The following is an 18,678-nucleotide window of genomic DNA, read 5'->3' on the forward strand; positions in this document are numbered from 1 at the left end:
GACGTTATTTCACTCAGGCTGCAGTGGCAGGCCTGTGTAAGGATTGTCAGAGCTCCCTATGGGTGGCAAAAGAAATGCTGCAGCCCATAGGGATCTCCTGGAACCCCAATACCCTGGGTACCTCAGTACCATATACTAGGGAATTATAAGGGTGTTCCAGTAAGCCAATGTAAATTGGTAAAAATGGTCACTAGCCTGTCAGTGACAATTTGGAAAGAAATGAGAGAGCATAACCACTGAGGTTCTGATTAGCAGAGCCTCAGTGAGACAGTTAGTCACTACACAGGTAACACATTCAGGCACACTTATGAGCACTGGGGCCCTGGGTTACCAGGGTCCCAGTGACACATACAACTAAAACAACATATATACAGTGAAAAATGGGAGTAACATGCCAGGCAAGATGGTACTTTCCTACACAACCCCCCCCCAAACGAAGGACAATAAGACTAGCCATTACCTGATGAGTCTTCATTGTCTAAGTGGAAATATCTGGAGAGTCCATCTGCATTGGAGTGGCTACTCCCAGGTCTATGTTCCACTGTATAGTCCATTCCCTGTAGGGATATGGACCACCTCAACAATTTAGGATTTTCACCTTTCATTTGTTTTAGCCAAAGTAGAGGTTTGTTGTCTGTCTGAACAATGAAGTGAGTGCCAAACAGGTATGGCCTCAACTTCTTCAGAGCCCAGACCACAGCAAAGGCCTCCCTCTCAATGGCAGACCAACGCTTTTCTCTAGGGGTCAACCTTCTACTAATAAAAGCAACAGGTTGATCCTGGCCCTCAGAATTAAGTTGTGATAGGACTGCCCCTACTCCTAATTCAGATGCATCAGTTTGGACATAGAATTTTTTAGAGTAACAAGGGCTTTTCAGGACAGGTGCAGAGCACATGGCCTGCTTCAGCTCCTCAAAAGCTTTCGGACAGTTTGCTGTCCATAGTACCTTTTTAGGCATTTTCTTGGATGTGAGGTCATTAAGAGGGGCTGCAATGGAGCCATAGTTCTTAATGAACCTCCTGTAATACCCAGTGAGGCCTAGGAAGGCTCTCACTTGAGTCTGAGTGGTAGGGGGAACCCAATCAATAATAGTTTGGATTTTCCCCTGAAGTGGTGCAATCTTTTCCCCACCCACAAGGTGTCCCAGATAAACCACCTTACCCTGCCCTATCTGGCACTTTGAAGCCTTGATAGTGAGGCCTGCCTTTTGCAGGGCCTCCAAAACTTTCCAAAGGTGGACCAGGTGATCATCCCAGCTGGAGCTAAAGACAGCTATATCATCCAAATATGCTGCACTGAAAGCTTCCAGCCCTTGCAGGACTGTGTTCACCAACCTCTGAAAAGTGGCAGGTGCATTTTTCAGACCAAAAGGCATTACAGTAAACTGGTAATGTCCTCCAATGGTAGAAAATGCAGTCTTAGATTTAGCATCTTCTGACAATTTGATCTGCCAATACCCTGCAGTCAAATCAAAAGTGCTTAGATACTTGGCAGATGCCAGTGTATCTATGAGCTCATCTGCCCTGGGTATAGGGTGAGCATCAGTTTTGGTTACCAAGTTGAGACCTCTATAGTCGACACAAAACCTCATTTCCTTCTTTCCATCTTTAGAATTGGGTTTTGGTACCAGTACCACAGGAGAAGCCCATGGACTGTCAGAGTGCTCAACCACTCCTAGTTCCAACATCTTCTGAACTTCTTGCTTTATGCAGTCCCTGACATGGTCAGGCTGCCTATAGATCTTACTTTTGACAGGTAAACTGTCTCCAGTATCTATAGTGTGCTCACACCAAGAAGTGGTGCCTGGCACAATGGAGAAGAGTTCTGAAAATTGTCCTAGGAGATTTATGCAATTATCTTTCTGCTCAGCAGTAAGACAATCAGCCAAAACTACACCTTCCACAAGAGCATCTTGTTCTGTGGAAGAGAAGAGATCAGGTAGAGGATCACTGTCTTCTTCCTGTCCCTCATCTGTTGCCATGAGCAGGGTGAGATCAGCCCTGTCATAGTAGGGTTTCAGGCGGTTGACATGGAGCACCCTAAGGGGACTCCTGGCAGTGCCCAAGTCAACCAAGTAGGTGACTTCACCCTTCTTTTCAACAATTGTGTGTGGACCACTCCATTTATCTTGGAGTGCTCTTGGGGCCACAGGCTCCAAGACCCACACTTTCTGCCCTGGTTGGTACTGAACCAAAACAGCCTTCTGATCATGCCATTGCTTCTGGAGCTCTTGGCTGGCCTGAAGGTTTTTACTGGCCTTTTTCATGTACTCAGCCATCCTTGATCTGAGGCCAAGTACATAATCCACAATATCCTGCTTAGGAGCTTTTAAAGGTTGTTCCCAACCCTCCTTTACAAGTGTGAGTGGACAGGGTGTCCAAAAAGAAGTTCAAAGGGGCTGAAGCCCACTCCTTTCTGGGGTACATCCCTGTAGGCAAAAAGGAGGCATGGTAGAAGGATATCCCATCTCCTGCGGAGTTTTTCAGGGAGTCCCATAATCATGCCTTTGAGAGTTTTATTAAATCTCTCCACCAGTCCATTTGTTTGTGGATGATAGGGTGTTGTGAACTTGTAAGTTACACCACACTCCTTCCACATGGCCTTTAAGTATGCAGACATGAAATTGCTTCCCCTGTCTGATACTACTTCCTTTGGGAAGCCCACCCTGGAAAATATTCCCAGGAGGGCCTTTGCCACTGCAGGAGCTGTAGTGGTCCTTAAAGGAATAGCTTCAGGATATCTTGTGGCATGGTCCACTACCACCAAGATAAACCTATTGCCTGAAGCAGTAGGAGGGTCAAGGGGGCCAACTATGTCAACCCCTACCCTTTCAAAGGGAACCCCAACCACAGGCAGTGGGATAAGGGGTGCCTTTGGAGTGCCACCTGTCTTGCCACTGGCTTGACAGGTTTCACAGGACTTGCAAAATTCTTTTGTGTCCTCAGACATCCTAGGCCAATGAAACAATGGTACCAATCTGTCCCAAGTTTTCATTTGACCCAGGTGCCCAGCTAAGGGAATGTCATGTGCCAGTGTTAGGAGGAACTTTCTGTACTCCTGAGGAATCACTAATCTCCTGGCAGCTCCAGGATTAGGATCCCTATGCTCAGTGTACAAGAGGTTGTCCTCCCAGTAAACTCTGTGAGAGTCACTGACATCCCCATTAGCCTGTTTGACAGCTTGCTGTCTGAGACCCTCTAATGTGGGACAGGTTTGCTGTGCCACACTCAGCTCCTCTCTGGCAGGCCCCCATTCACCCAAAAGCTCAGCAGTGTCTGCTTCCAGCTCCTCTGGTGTAGGTTCTGCACAGGGAGGGAATTCTTCTTCCTCAGAAGTAGAATCCACTGTAGAGGGAGGGATAGTAGGAAGTGGTTTGCTTCTACTAGCCCTAGCTTTAGGGAGCACTTGGTCCATTGTTCCAGGATCCAAGCTTCCCTGTCCTTTTTGCTTTTTGGCCTGAGCCCTTGTCAAAGCAAAAATATGCCCTGGGATGCCCAGCATTGCTGCATGGGCCTCCAACTCCACATCTGACCAAGCTGATGTCTCCAAATCATTCCCTAATAGACAGTCTACAGGTAAATCTGAAGCTACCACAACTTTCTTTGGACCAGATACCCCCCCCCAGTTGAGATTTACAACAGCCATGGGGTGGCTTTGTGTTATGTTGTGAGCATCGGTTACTTGGTACTGGTGTCCAAGTAGGTGTTGTTCAGGGTGCACCAGTTTCTCAATCACCATTGTGACACTGGCACCTGTGTCCCTGTAGGCCTGGACCTCAACACAATTTATTAGGGTTAGTTGCTTGTACTTCTCCAAGTTATGGGGGCAAGCAACCAAAGTGGCTAAATCAATAGCCCCTTCAGAGACTAAAGTAGCCTCTGTGGTCTCCCTAATTAGACCAACCCCAACTAAATTACCAAAAGTGAGTCCAGCTACTCCCTTGGATTGGCTATTAGTAGGTTTGCTCCCACCACCACTGCTATTAGTAGGGACACTAGGTTTAGCAGTAGGGGTTGTAGTGGTAGGAGCTGTGGTGCCTTTCTTTGGACAACTGGGATCTGTTGTCCAATGGCCTTTTATTTTACATAAATAGCACCATGGTTTCTTTTCCTTGTTCTGATTAAAGGAGGATTTGGGCCCACCACCCCCACCAGAGTGTTTTTGTGGGCCTGATGAAGACTCATTTTTAGATTTGTCCCCACCCTTGTCAGAAGACTTACCATCCTTCTTTTTGTTGCCATCTTTGTCACCCCCTGTATGAACTTTTCTGTTCACTCTTGTTCTGACCCATTTGTCTGCCTTCTTTCCCAATTCTTGGGGAGAGGTCAGATCAGAGTCCACCAAGTACTGGTGCAACAAATCAGACACACAATTATTAAGAATATGCTCTCTCAGGATCAAGTTATACAGGCTGTCATAATCAGTAACTTTACTGCCATGTAACCACCCCTCCAAGGCCTTCACTGCCTGGTCAATGAAATCAACCCAGTCTTGTGAAGACTCCTTTTTGGTATCTCTGAACTTTATCCTGTACTGTTCAGTGGTTAAGCCATAACCATCCAGGAGTGCATTCTTAAGAACTTGGAAATTGTTAGCATCATTTTCTTTTACAGTAAGGAGCCTATCCCTACCTTTTCCAGTAAATGATAGCCATAGGATAGCAGCCCACTGCTTTTGAGGGACATCCTGTACAACACAGGCCCTCTCAAGTGCAGCAAACCACTTGTTAATGTCATCCCCCTCCTTGTAAGGGGGAACTATCTTATGCAGATTCCTGGAATCATGCTCTTTTGCAGGATGACTATGGGGAATACTGCTGCTGCCACCATGGGTATCTAAACCCATCTTCTGTCTTTCCCTCTCTATTTCTAAAGACTGTCTATCCAACTCCAGCTGTTGCTTCTTGAGCTTCAGTCTGGTTTGCTCCACTCTCAATCTATTGAGCTCCCTTTCTAACAATCTGTCATCAGGGTGGGTGGGAGGGACATTTCTAGATACAGAGGTATGATGGGAATGAACAGAAGGAGACCTGTCCCTTACCAAGAGCACCCTAACAGCTTGGCTACCAGCATAATGTGAGAGCACATCATCAGTATGATGTGATTCAACCTCTGTACCAACTATGCTAGACTGTCTAGTAATGGGCAGGCTGAGAAGTTTCTTTCCTGAACCTTTTCCTGGGGGAGTCCCTGGATCAGATTGAGAACCATTAGCTACTTTTTCTACAGATTGGGCACTTATGGCCTTATCCTGTACTCTAAGCATATTAATTAACAGTTCTAAGGAAGGATTCTTCCCTACACTCAAACCTCTCTCTATGCAGAGACTCCTTGCTCCTTTCCAGCTAAGGTGATCATATGCAAGTTTGGACAGTTCAACTTTTTGGCCTGTGCCAGACATTTTTAGAGAGAGTTAAAGTGATAGACAAAGAGAAAAAAGTTTTCAGAACTTTTTGGAAAGACAGAAAAAAACTTTTTAAACTTTTAAGAACTTTTTGAAAGTTTAGAAGTACTTTTCAGCACTTAGAAAAGAGTGAAAAGAGGAAATGCAAAACTTTTTGGCTATGTGTATATACACTGACCTTGTTTTGTATATTTTTCTCTTATGAAAAGTACAATGACAAGAGTGGTAAGTAGTCTCAAACCACTTATCCCACCGCTGCACAACCAATGTAGGAGGCTGGACTGGCTTGTAGTGAGTACCAAGGGGTACTTGCACCTTGCACCAGGCCCAGTTATCCCTTATTAGTGTATAGGGTGTCTAGCAGCTTAGGCTGATAGATAATGGTAGCTTAGCAGAGCAGCTTAGGCTGAACTAGGAGACGTGTGAAGCTACTACAGTACCACTTAGTGTCATATGCACAATATCATAAGAAAACACAATACACAGTTATACTAAAAATAAAGGTACTTTATTTTTATGACAATATGCCAAAGTATCTTAGAGTGTACCCTCAGTGAGAGGATAGGAAATATACACAAGATATATATACACAATAGCAAAAATATGCAGTATAGTCTTAGAAAACAGTGCAAACAATGTATAGTTACAATAGGATGCAATGGGGAAACATAGGGATAGGGGCAACACAAACCATATACTCCAAAAGTGGAATGCGAACCACGAATGGACCCCAAACCTATGTGACCTTGTAGAGGGTCACTGGGACTATTAGAAAATAGTGAGAGTTAGAAAAATAACCCTCCCCAAGACCCTGAAAAGTGAGTGCAAAGTGCACTAAAGTTCCCCTAAGGACAAAATAGTCGTGTTAGAGGGAAAATGCAAGGAAAACACAAATCAGCAATGCAACAACGATGGATTCCTGACTGAGGGTACCTGTGGAACAAGGGCACCAAGTCCAAAAGTCACAAGCAACTCGGAGATGGGCAGATGCCCAAGAAATGCCAGCGGTTGGTGCAAAGAAGCTCTTACTAGGCTGAAGAACTGTGAATACTGCAGGAACGACAAGGGCTAGAGACTTCCCCTTTGGAGGATGGATCCTTCACGCCTTGGAGAGTTGTGCAGAAGTGTTTTCCCGCCGGATGGACGCCAACAAGCCTTGCTACACGCAAATCGTGCGTTTGGCGTTTTTGGACGCTGCTGGGGCCCAGGAGGGACCAGGAGGTCGCAAATTGGACCTGCAGAGAGAGGAGACGTCGAGCAAGACAAAGAGCCCTCACTGAAGCAGGTAGCACCCAGAGGAGTGCCAGAAACAGGCACTACGAGGATGCGTGAAACGGTGCTTGCCGAAGTTGCACAAAGGAGTCCCACATCGCCGGAGACCAACTTAGAAAGTCGTGCAATGCAGGTTAGAGTGCCGTGGACCCAGGCTTGGCTGTGCACGAAGGATTTCCGCCGGAAGTGCACAGGGGCCGGAGTAGCTTGCAAAGTCGCGGTTCCCAGCAATGCAGCCCAGCGAGGTGAGGCAAGGACTTACCTCCACCAAACTTGGGCTGAAGAGTCACTGGACTGTGCGAGTCACTTGGACGGTGTCGCTGGATTCGAGGGACCTCGCTCGTCGTGCTGAGAGGAGACCCAAGGGACCGGTAATGCAGCTTTTTGGTGCCTGCGGTTGCAGGGGGAAGATTCCGTCGACCCACGGGAGATTTCTTCGGAGCTTCTGGTGCAGAGAGGAGGCAGACTACCCCCACAGCATGCACAAGCAGGAAAACAGTCGAGAAGGCGGCAGGATCAGCGTTACAGAGTTGCAGTAGTCGTCTTTGCTACTATGTTGCAGGTTTGCAGGCTTCCAGCGCGGTCAGCGGTCGATTCCTTATCAGAAGGTGAAGAGGGAGATGCAGAGGAACTCGGCTGAGCTCATGCATTCGTTATCTAAAGTTTCCCCAGAGACAGAGACCCTAAATAGCCAGAAAAGAGGGTTTGGCTACCTAGGAGAGAGGAAAGGCTACTAACACCTGAAGGAGCCTATCAGCAGGAGTCTCTGACGTCACCTGGTGGCACTGGCCACTCAGAGCAGTCCAGTGTGCCAGCAGCACCTCTGTTTCCAAGATGGCAGAGGTCTGGAGCACACTGGAGGAGCTCTGGACACCTCCCAGGGGAGGTGCAGGGGAGTGGTCACTCCCCTTTCCTTTGTCCAGTTTCGCGCCAGAGCAGGGGCTAAGGGGTCCCTGAACCGGTGTAAACTGGCTTATGCAGAATTGGACACATCTGTGCCCAACAAAGCATTTCCAGAGGCTGGGGGAGGCTACTCCTCCCCTGCCTTCACACCATTTTCCAAAGGGAGAGGGTGTCACACCCTCTCTCAGAGGAAGTTCTTTGTTCTGCCATCCTGGGCCAGGCCTGGCTGGACCCCAGGAGGGCAGCTGCCTGTCTGAGGGGTTGGCAGCAGCAGCAGCTGCAGAGAAACCCCAGGAAGGGCAGTCTGGCAGTACCAGGGTCTGTGCTACAGACCATTGGGATCATGGAATTGTACCAACAATGCCAGGATGGCATAGAGGGGGCAATTCCATGATCATAGACATGTTACATGGCCATATTCGGAGTTACCATGGTGAAGCTACATATAGGTAGTGACCTATATGTAGTGCACGCGTGTAATGGTGTCCCCGCACTCACAAAGTTCAGTGAATTGGCTCTGAACAATGTGGGGGCACCTTGGCTAGTGCCAGGGTGCCCTCACACTAAGTAACTTTGCACCTAACCTTTACCAGGTAAAGGTTAGACATATAGGTGACTTATAAGTTACTTAAGTGCAGTGTAAAATGGCTGTGAAATAACGTGGACGTTATTTCACTCAGGCTGCAGTGGCAGGCCTGTGTAAGGATTGTCAGAGCTCCCTATGGGTGGCAAAAGAAATGCTGCAGCCCATAGGGATCTCCTGGAACCCCAATACCCTGGGTACCTCAGTACCATATACTAGGGAATTATAAGGGTGTTCCAGTAAGCAAAGTTACTTAGTGTGAGGGCACCCTGGCACTAGCCAAGGTGCCCCCACATTGTTCAGAGCCAATTCCCTGAACTTTGTGAGTGCGGGGACACCATTACACGCGTGCACTACATATAGGTCACTACCTATATGTAGCTTCACCATGGTAACTCCGAATATGGCCATGTAACATGTCTATGATCATGGAATTGCCCCCTCTATGCCATCCTGGCATAGTTGGCACAATCCCATGATCCCAGTGGTCTGTAGCACAGACCCTGGTACTGCCAAACTGCCCTTCCTGGGGTTTCACTGCAGCTGCTGCTGCTGCCAACCCCTCAGACAGGCAGCTGCCCTCCTGGGGTCCAGCCAGGCCTGGCCCAGGATGGCAGAACAAAGAACTTCCTCTAAGAGAGGGTGTGACACCCTCTCCCTTTGGAAAATGGTGTGAAGGCAGGGGAGGAGTAGCCTCCCCCAGCCTCTGGAAATGCTTTCTTGGGCACAGATGTGCCCAATTCTGCATAAGCCAGTCTACACCGGTTCAGGGACCCCTTAGCCCCTGCTCTGGCGCGAAACTGGACAAAGGAAAGGGGAGTGACCACTCCCCTGACCTGCACCTCCCCTGGGAGGTGTCCAGAGCTCCTCCAGTGTGCTCCAGACCTCTGCCATCTTGGAAACAGAGGTGCTGCTGGCACACTGGACTGCTCTGAGTGGCCAGTGCCACCAGGTGACGTCAGAGACTCCTGCTGATAGGCTCCTTCAGGTGTTAGTAGCCTATCCTCTCTCCTAGGTAGCCAAACCCTCTTTTCTGGCTATTTAGGGTCTCTGTCTCTGGGGAAACTTTAGATAACGAATGCAAGAGCTCATCCGAGTTCCTCTGCATCTCCCTCTTCACCTTCTGATAAGGAATCGACCGCTGACCGCGCTGGAAGCCTGCAAACCTGCAACATAGTAGCAAAGACGACTACTGCAACTCTGTAACGCTGATCCTGCCGCCTTCTTGACTGTTTTCCTGCTTGTGCATGCTGTGGGGGTAGCCTGCCTCCTCTCTGCACCAGAAGCTCCGAAGAAATCTCCTGTGGGTCGACGGAATCTTCCCTCTGCAACCGCAGGCACCAAAAAGCTGCATTACCAGTCCCTTGGGTCTCCTCTCAGCACGACGAGCGAGGTCCCTCGAATCCAGCAACTCTGTCCAAGTGACCCCCACAGTCCAGTGACTCTTCAGTCCAAGTTTGGTGGAGGTAAGTCCTTGCCTCACCTCGCTGGGCTGCATTGCTGGGAACCGCGACTTTGCAGCTACTCCGGCCCCTGTGCACTTCCGGCGGAAATCCTTTGTGCACAGCCAAGCCTGGGTCCACGGCACTCTAACCTGCATTGCACGACTTTCTAAGTTGGTCTCCGGCGACGTGGGACTCCTTTGTGCAACTTCGGCGAGCACCATTTCACGCATCCTTGTAGTGCCTGTTTCTGGCACTTCTCTGGGTGCTACCTGCTTCAGTGAGGGCTCTTTGTCTTGCTCGACGTTCCCTGTCTCTTCAGGTCCAATTTGCGACCTTCTGGTCCCTCCTGGGCCCCAGCAGCGTCCAAAAACGCTAACCACACGAATTGCAGCTAGCAAGGCTTGTTAGCGTCCTTTTGGCGGGAAAACACTTCTGCACGACTCTACACGGCAAGCGGAATCCGTCCACCAAAGCGGAAGTCTCTAGCCCTTTTCGTTCCTGCAGAAACCTCAGCTTCTTCTGTCCAGTCGAAGCTTCTTTGCACCCGCAGCTGGCATTTCCTGGGCATCTGCCCATCTCCGACTTGCTTGTGACTTTTGGACTTGGTCCCCTTGTTCCACAGGTACCCTAGATTGGAAATCCACAGTTGTTGCATTGCTGGTTTGTGTCTTTCCTGCATTATTCCTCTAACACGACTTCTTTGTCCTTAGGGAACTTTAGTGCACTTTGCACTCACTTTTCAGGGTCTTGGGGAGGGTTATTTTTCTAACTCTCACTATTTTCTAATAGTCCCAGCGACCCTCTACAAGGTCACATAGGTTTGGGGTCCATTCGTGGTTCGCATTCCACTTTTGGAGTATATGGTTTGTGTTGCACCTATCCCTATGTTTCCCCATTGCATCCTATTGTAACTATACATTGTTTGCACTGTTTTCTAAGACTATACTGCATATTTTTGCTATTGTGTATATATATCTTGTGTATATTTCCTATCCTCTCACTGAGGGTACACTCTAAGATACTTTGGCATATTGTCATAAAAATAAAGTACCTTTATTTTTAGTATAACTGTGTATTGTGTTTTCTTATGATATTGTGCATATGACACTAAGTGGTACTGTAGTAGCTTCACACGTCTCCTAGTTCAGCCTAAGCTGCTCTGCTAAGCTACCATTATCTATCAGCCTAAGCTGCTAGACACCCTATACACTAATAAGGGATAACTGGGCCTGGTGCAAGGTGCAAGTACCCCTTGGTACTCACTACAAGCCTGTCCAGCCTCCTACAGTGCTTCGTGCAAGTGTCACTAATGGGATGATTTCTGCAGATCCAGGGGCACAGCCACCCCTCCCCGTGCACACCAGTGTAAGCGGTCACGATTCCGAGCCAGCAGATAACAAGGGACCCCAGTCACAGCAGGCACCTCGTGGTACAGTGCAGCGCCTAGTAAAAGATGAAGGGGCCTGTGCCCTGGCTGAGAGCGATAATGGCAGGGTGCCTGACAGTAATGGAATGCGTATTACCGCCGTGAACTCCTCAAAATGTCCAGCTTTTAAATTCTCAGGTTCATAAATCTCTAGCGCCAAAATTTGATAACAAATAAATGATTACATTAAATACAACACTAGTCTGTTTTCGGAAAGACACGCACACCTTATTTGGGTGAGGAAATGCAAAAACAAAATTGTCAATTCCAATTTTTGGGTGCACAAGCACGACAGCGGTGTGACGAATGCCATGTCAGTCGTGCCGTGGCATGGCAGCAAGGAAACCTGTATTTTGGTTTGCATCTTGTTACTAAACCCTGGTCCGGTCTGGAACTAAGACAAATGAAACAAGTGAAAAGAGCAGGAGCCTATGAAGTACTTAGGTATGCGCGGCATGGGGTACACCGGACGCACAATGTGGAGATATACGAAGAGTCTCATGTTTTCCGCTCCATCCTGCGAGATGCCATCCTGGCGCTGGGCAGGTAGAGTGATGAGGGGGAGGGGCACACAATGGCCAGTCACTGCATGGCTTCATCATAAAGCCATATAGCGATTGGTCAGGTGCTGTGATTCTGAACCTCCTTCCAGAGAGAGGCCTCTCCGTGCCTACTGAGCCAATCCACATGTTGCTCTCTTCCTATTTATGTTTGCGAATAGCATGAGAGCAGCACCAGGATTAGCTGTGCCAGGCTAACCTAGTGCTCCTCAGGACACTGGGGGCTGTGGCTGTTATCCCCTGACTTGTTAAGGGTTATGCTGTAGGAAGAGGGCTCAAGTGTGCATCTTGGGCTGGTCACAGGAAGGTATCAGTCCAACCTGACATGCGCAAGGTCAGACCAAATGGCAACTAAGCCCCACCTCTGCTGGCCCCACTTTTAAGGAAAGGCACCCAACTCAGCCCATTGCTAAAATAAAAGCACAGAGCACAGGGAAAATCTGCTTTTAATTAAAGATTTAATCAGGGGGCAACAAATACAGGAGGGCAACGCCCCCTACGCTCCAATGAAGGAACCGCCCGTCCCTCCTTCTTGCTTTCCTGTTTATTTACTTCTCCCCCAGCCCCACATTGTTTTCTCTCTCATCCATTTGATTTTCTCACCACTGCACTCAGTATTGCTCCCTGTCTTCACCGTCTGCTTTTCTCTGCCCCCACCCAAGCCCTCCAAGTTGCTCCCCCATCCGCGCCTCGTGTTGATGACTCCAAACAAGCGGCTTCTCCCAGCAGAGTTCCCTTGCTGTGTCTGCCCTGTATTGGTTCCCACCACTCACTATTAGAAAAAAGTTCACTAAATAAAAAGGGAGAACAAGGCCTGTTATTTCTCACAGGTAAAATGACACGAGCAGCTGCATCAAGCTTTTTTTAATTCTTCTTTAGACATGCGGCACAGCATCGCTAAAAACCAGTGCAAAAGGTGGGACTTATTGGCTTTGCCAGTGCTTGTTGTTATATCATCTATGTGTGATTTGCTCATTGTACAATGTGATGCCCCCCTTTTCGTCTGAGGTAAACAGGTAGGTTCTGGAAAAAATTCAAACATTATTTTTGAAAGTTGAAATAGTATCTGACGCAAAAGAAGTGTCCCTTTCTGCTCTTTCCCCTAACTATGTATTTCAAATTGTCTTGTAGGAAGATCTACAGGATGTTTCTACACTTGAAGATGAAGCGACTGATAGTAATGATACTGATACTAATGTAAGTGTATTTTTGTCAAATCCTGAATGAAGCCCTTCATCTCTGTTTTATCTAAGTCCCTCTTCTCTTTTCATACATATGTTATGTTCTCCAGTATATGGTGCAGCTTGTGAGTGCCCTCTTGTGGTGTCAGAGGGCACTGCTGAAACGTGAAGATGTTGTGTACTTTATGACATCACATCAGCTCATCACCTCCTTCACCCACTCTCCCTGGGTTTTCACAGACTGAAGGGACTCATGGCAGGGATTGTTGGCTGTGCTGCTGCCTCTTAGGTGCCCATTCCTCTCCCAGCTACACATAAGGGACTAGGTGTCCTGCACTGTGGAGAAGTCTCTTGTCCTGGAAAATATTGCTATTTTATTGTCTACCCTGCAAACTAAATGATCCTCTCAGATGCACATCCTGGTGTCTCTTCCTATGTTTGAAGCCCCCCTACCGTCTCTGCGGTCTCTGGGGACTTCAGGAAGTGTTCAGAGGGTGGGACATTGCAGCACGACCCTTATGGTTTTCCATCCGTCTCCATCAGAAGTCCTCATTTGTGGGATGCCATGGAAGCCTGAGTGCTGCTTTCGGACCCTTCTGCACCTTCTCCTTGTCGGAAGAGCAGAGCGCAGGGACCACAATTCACGTTTCTAATAATCTAGGCAGGACAGAGGTTACAATTACATATGTCCCCGTCCTTTGTACACAGCAGTGAATACAATCCTAGCAAGCATTTTCAATGCAATGGGTCTCGCCTTTGTTCGAGTTAGAGCGATTAGCGTTGTAAATTCCTAACTGGAGTTTTCTTGCCACATAAATTGAAAATTAAAAGTACAACAGTTGACATAAGCGAGCCGTTTCAAAGCGCCACAGCGGCCATGAGCGCGAGAGACACAAAAGGAAAAAGAAGTTTTCTCACAGTCAAACATATCGGCAATGTGCAATTATCCATGTGACAGGGTCGGTGTCCAAGTCGGTAACAAAAACTGCCCCAAGAAGGGACAAACGTAAAGCATTTACCAATCTCATCAAAGGATTTTTGAAAGCTTCATGGTTAAAAGCTTCAACTTACAGTGTCTTGGAATTGGGCAAGCAACAAAACCAATGTTTATTCTGCTGAAATCAGTGGGTTTTGTTATGACAAGTCCTAGCTGATTAACCTTATAGGTAAGCAAATCTGAAGCCCACCTGCAATTCCTGTGGATCTTCTAAGGTGTTTGTAAGTGGTTCAGACTGTGCCTGGCCTGAAACAGTGGAATGTGTGTACCACATGGACCCACTAGTACACTTTAACACCTAAGACTGCTTCCAGCATGTTTCATAAAAGCTTTCATATGCCCCAAAAACCAAGCTAAGTGGCCTTCGTAGGCACCAAAAGTGTTAAAACGTTTCCCAAGCGTGCCATCAAATGACTTTTAAGTGTCATTGTTGTCACGAAAGGTCTCATTGTACGACCAAAAAAAGAAACTCAAATTGCCATAAATCCCAAAACCGTCACAGTGTACATCTAAAACGCTCAAAGTTCCCCTTATATGCCACAAAATGCCACATCATACTCCAAAAAGTATAATTTAACCACCATGTCATCACACTTGAATGGCGTCCCCACACTCACCAAGTATGAGAAAATGGTCCTGGACGAGATGGGGGCACCTCTGCTAGTACAGGGGTGCCCTTACACTCAGTTACTGTGCACACAGACTTCAGGGTTGGAAGGCCTGACATATGGGTGACTTACAAGTGACCTGGTGCAGTGTAAATGGCAGTGAAAGGGTGCTTGCACCATTTCACACAGGCTGCAATGGAAGTCCTGGAAAAGCCTTTGCATGGGCTCCCTATGGATAGCAAAAGAAATGCTGCAGCCCATAGGGATCCCCTGGAACCCCAATGCCCTGCTACCTGGGTATCATCTACTAAGGGCTTATAATGGGGCACCAGTGTGCAAATTGTGGGGTGAAATACAGTCTACGAAGCAAGTTGTAAGGGAGGGAGCATAATCACTAGGGTCCTAGTTAGCAGCATCCCAGTGAACAGAGTCAAACACATCGACAAACAGGCATAAGTGAGGGTAACAAGTATAGAGAAGGGCTACTTTCCTACAACCCCTCCCTCAAACAAAGGACAATAATGCTAACCTTGGCCATTTGAGACTTTATTGTCTAAGTGGTGATAAGTACAGAGTGGCTCAATAATAGAATGGTTACTCCCATTATCATCCACTATTTGGTTCCTTCCTTGTGGGGAGGTGTACCACCCTGTTTGTTGAACAATTTTCCCTGAAGTATAATTAAACTGTGGACCCTGTGACTCCTTATTTCCCAAGTTAGGAACTAGTGATAGAGCAGGGCAGTGTGACCGTCCTTGTGGCTCTATAATAGGGCAGGTTTGCTGTCCTAGGGGTTGGAAAGCTAGACAGGGATGCTGTCTGTAGGAGGCTGGCCTGGCTTGTAGTGGGTACCAATGGCACTTACACCTTATGCCAGGTCCAGTTATCCCTTATAAGTAGATTAGTAGTGTTCTAGCAGCTTAGGCTGATTGAGGTAGCTATAGCAGAGCAGCCAAGGCTGAACTAGTAGACATGTAAAGCTCCCACTATACCACTTATATCATATAGCACTATATCACAAGAAACACAATACTCAGAGTTACTAAAAATAATTCTTGAAGTCGTAATCTGAGGAAAAGCCCACTGGAGAGACCCTAAATAGCCCTCAGAGGAGGATTTGCTACCTAGTAAGGTATGCACCTATCAGGAGGGGTCTCTGACGTCACCTGCTGGCACTGACCACTCAAAGGCCTCCAGTGTGCCCCCACACCTCTGAAAATAAGATGGCAGAGGTCTGAGACACACTGGAGGAGCTCGGGGCACCATCCCTGGGGTGGTGATGGACAGGGGAGTGGTCACTGCCTTTTCCTTTGTCCAGTTTCGCGCCAGAGCAGGGACTGGGGTTACCTAAACCGGTGTAGACTGGCTTATGCAAGGAGGGCACCATCCCTGCCCTTCAAAGCATTTCCAGAAGCAGGGAGAGGCTACTCCTCCCCAGCCTGTAACACCTATGTCCAAAGGGAGAGGGTGTAACACCCTACACTCAGAGAGAAAATGCTTTGTTCTGCCTTCCTGGGACTGGGCTGCCCAGGCCCCCAGGAGGGCAGAACCCTGTCTGTGGTGTGGCAGCGACTGTAGCTGCAGAGAAAACCCCAGAGAGCTGGTTCGGCAGTACTAGGGGTCCATGCTGGAGCCCCAGGGATGCATGGGATTGGCTCCCCAATACCAGATTTGGAACGGGGGAACAATTCCATGATCTTAGACATGTTACATGGCCATATTCGGAGTTACCATTGTAAAGCTACATATAGGTATTGACTTATACGTAGTGCACGCATGTAATGGCCCGAACTATGTGGGGACACCTTCGCTAGTGCAAGGGTGCCCTCACACTTAGTAACATTGCACCTAACCTTCAGCAAGTGAAGGTTAGACATATAGATGACTTGTAAGTTACTTAAGTGCAGTGAAAATAGCTGTGAAATAACGTGGACGTTATTTCACTCAGGCTGCAGTGGCAGGCCTGTGTAAGAATTGTCAGAGCTCCGTATGGGTGGCAAAAGAAATGCTGCAGCCCATATGGATCTCCTGGAACCCTAATACCCTGGGTACCTAGGTATCATAGTCTAGGGAATTATAAGGGTGTTTCAGTATGCCAATTGAAATTGGTAAATGTGGTCCCTAGCCTATAGTGACAAATTTAAAGGCAGAGAGAGGTTGGGTAGTGGGGTTCTGATTAGCGGAGCCTCAGTGATACAGTTAGTCACTACACAGGGACACACATTCAGGCCACAAACTATGATTACTGGGGTCCTGGCTAGCAGGATCCCAGTGAGACAGGCAAAACACACTGACAAATAGGGTTTTCACTCTGAGCACTGGGGCCCTGGCTAGCAGGGTCCCATTGAGACAGTAAAAACACACTGACATACACTCACAAACAGGCCAAAAGTGGGGGTAACAATGCTAGAAAGAGGCTACCTTCCAACACTGTCTTAGCATGTTTAGAGCTGGTCAAAACCATGGATTTATCGGCTCTAAAGGAGGACAGAGTTTCTGTCCTAAGGTGTCAGGGGTGGTGCAAGGTTTTTGCACTAAAGTTTCCCTGGAATGGCAGGAAGGTTGCTCCATTCTTTTCAAGAAGGGGCAGGTTTTCTGTCCTTTCCTATGTTCCTACCAGAGGGTTCATCAACCCCTGGGAGCTAAGCTTGTGTAGTGTATGTACCACCTTGGTGGTGGTATCCTCCTTCAGAGGAACGTTATCCTTAGTGAAAGGGTGGGCAGGGGATAACTCAGTATCCTCCATGCTTATGATTTTAGGAGTATCCTGTGCTATTATTTCGTGCTCCAGGGCTCCTTCCCTACCTTGCTCTTTCATCTGCTTGGAGATGAGGGGGGGGGGCAAATGTTTGCGGATGCCCAGAATGGCTGCATGGGCAAGTAACTCATCCTCAGCCCATGGTGAAGTCTCTAGGTCATTTCCTAGGAGACATTCAACAGGTAGGTCAGGAGAGACTACTGTTGGAGGCTGGCCCTCTATGCAGTGTGCAAAACCAAGCACACTATGCAGAGGATTTAGGCAACCACACGTTGGTTCCCAGAGGTAAAAATTAAACCACCTAATGCTCCAGTTTTTAAGGTAGCTGGTCGAGCAGTTAGGATAATCCAGGAGATGGGCTAAGTATTTGTTGTACTCACAAATCCAATCATGCACCACTCACACGCAAAGAATAATTTGAAGGCAGATTTTATAAAAATACTTCAGACTTTTATATAAGTTTTAAGACTAAGATCTTTAAAATACTTTTCAAGTTATGATTTTTTGAAGTTTTTGCAAAGTGAGTCTTTCTGTGCGTAATTATGCACCATTGGAATCAATGCACAGTCACCTTTACAAATGCAGTAACAATCACACAGTTGAGTTACCAGCCTCTTCTCTTGAGGGGTGGCCAGAGTGGTCGGTGGGCACACTGTGCCAGATGGAGAGTCTCAAGCAGCTCCAGGTTCTGGCGGGAGCAGCGTTGGAGAGTTTCTTAGCACAGGCACAGGGCCACCTGGATGGGCCACTTGGAAAATGAGCTAGTTTGCAGACTTAAAGTTGGTGCCTGGGTTCCCCTTGGGCTGATGAGGTTGTTAGGGGTTTGGGACCCGGGGCGCACAGCATATCCCGTGATGCAAGGCCCAGGGCGGCCAGGTGCAGGCTATTTTGAAAGTTTTGAATGCTGTGCGCAACAAAGTCCAGTGGAGCTGGAGGTGAGTATTTTTGCGGGCAGCTTACAGGACAACGGGGGTACTCTGGTCAGAGGTCCAGGGTGTTTCTGAAGTCCCTCGATTACGGCTGCCCCCTGATCCTCTTTCATCTCTGGGGGAGCTGTTTTTCTGCTTGTCCGAAGTCAGCTGACCACCACCCAGGCTATTGGTGTAACACAGCCACTAGAGGGCGCAGTGCCACCAAACTTGGCACAGTTGTAGGTCACATCTGGGCAGTCATCGGTGTTTTGTCGGGTCTGGCTGTAGCTTCTGGTCGCAGAGATATCGGCAATTCAGTGAAGTGACCCTCCCTGGTTTGTTGGTGCTTTGCAGGTTTCTTAATTTCTTTGAGTGGTGCCTCCACTCAGGAGGGAGATCTGGGGTAGTTCTTGAAGCCTGGAGGTCCCCTGGGTTTCTTGGAGTCAGTCTAGTGTCCAGCTCCTCCGCAGCGGCGATTTTTGGGTCCTGGGTGCAGCAGGCAGGGTTTGGCGCCTTTTCTTGTGCAGCAGGTCCTCAGTTCTCTTGCTGTGGTCTTATTTTGGTGCTGGTTTTCCTTTCCTCTTTGAATCCTTTTCAAATCTAAATTCTTGGTCTAGCGGAGCCCCTTAA

At 48.0% G+C, this 18,678-nt stretch overlaps 1 protein-coding gene across 4 annotated transcripts in view; it reads left to right on the forward strand.

Moving 5' to 3' along the window:
* The window catches only part of LOC138257912 (mucin-like protein 2), a 625,312-nt gene that overhangs the window by 249,767 nt on the left and 356,867 nt on the right, over positions 1 to 18,678 (forward strand). For all 4 annotated transcript variants that reach the window (XM_069205907.1, XM_069205908.1, XM_069205905.1 and 1 more), the window contains exon 5: positions 12,725 to 12,790. In XM_069205907.1, coding sequence (XP_069062008.1) covers positions 12,725 to 12,790 — 66 coding nt within the window. The remainder of the gene's footprint in view (positions 1 to 12,724; positions 12,791 to 18,678) is intronic.

Source organism: Pleurodeles waltl, chromosome 2_1 (assembly GCF_031143425.1).
Source record: "Pleurodeles waltl isolate 20211129_DDA chromosome 2_1, aPleWal1.hap1.20221129, whole genome shotgun sequence".
Taxonomy (NCBI): domain Eukaryota; kingdom Metazoa; phylum Chordata; class Amphibia; order Caudata; family Salamandridae; genus Pleurodeles; species Pleurodeles waltl.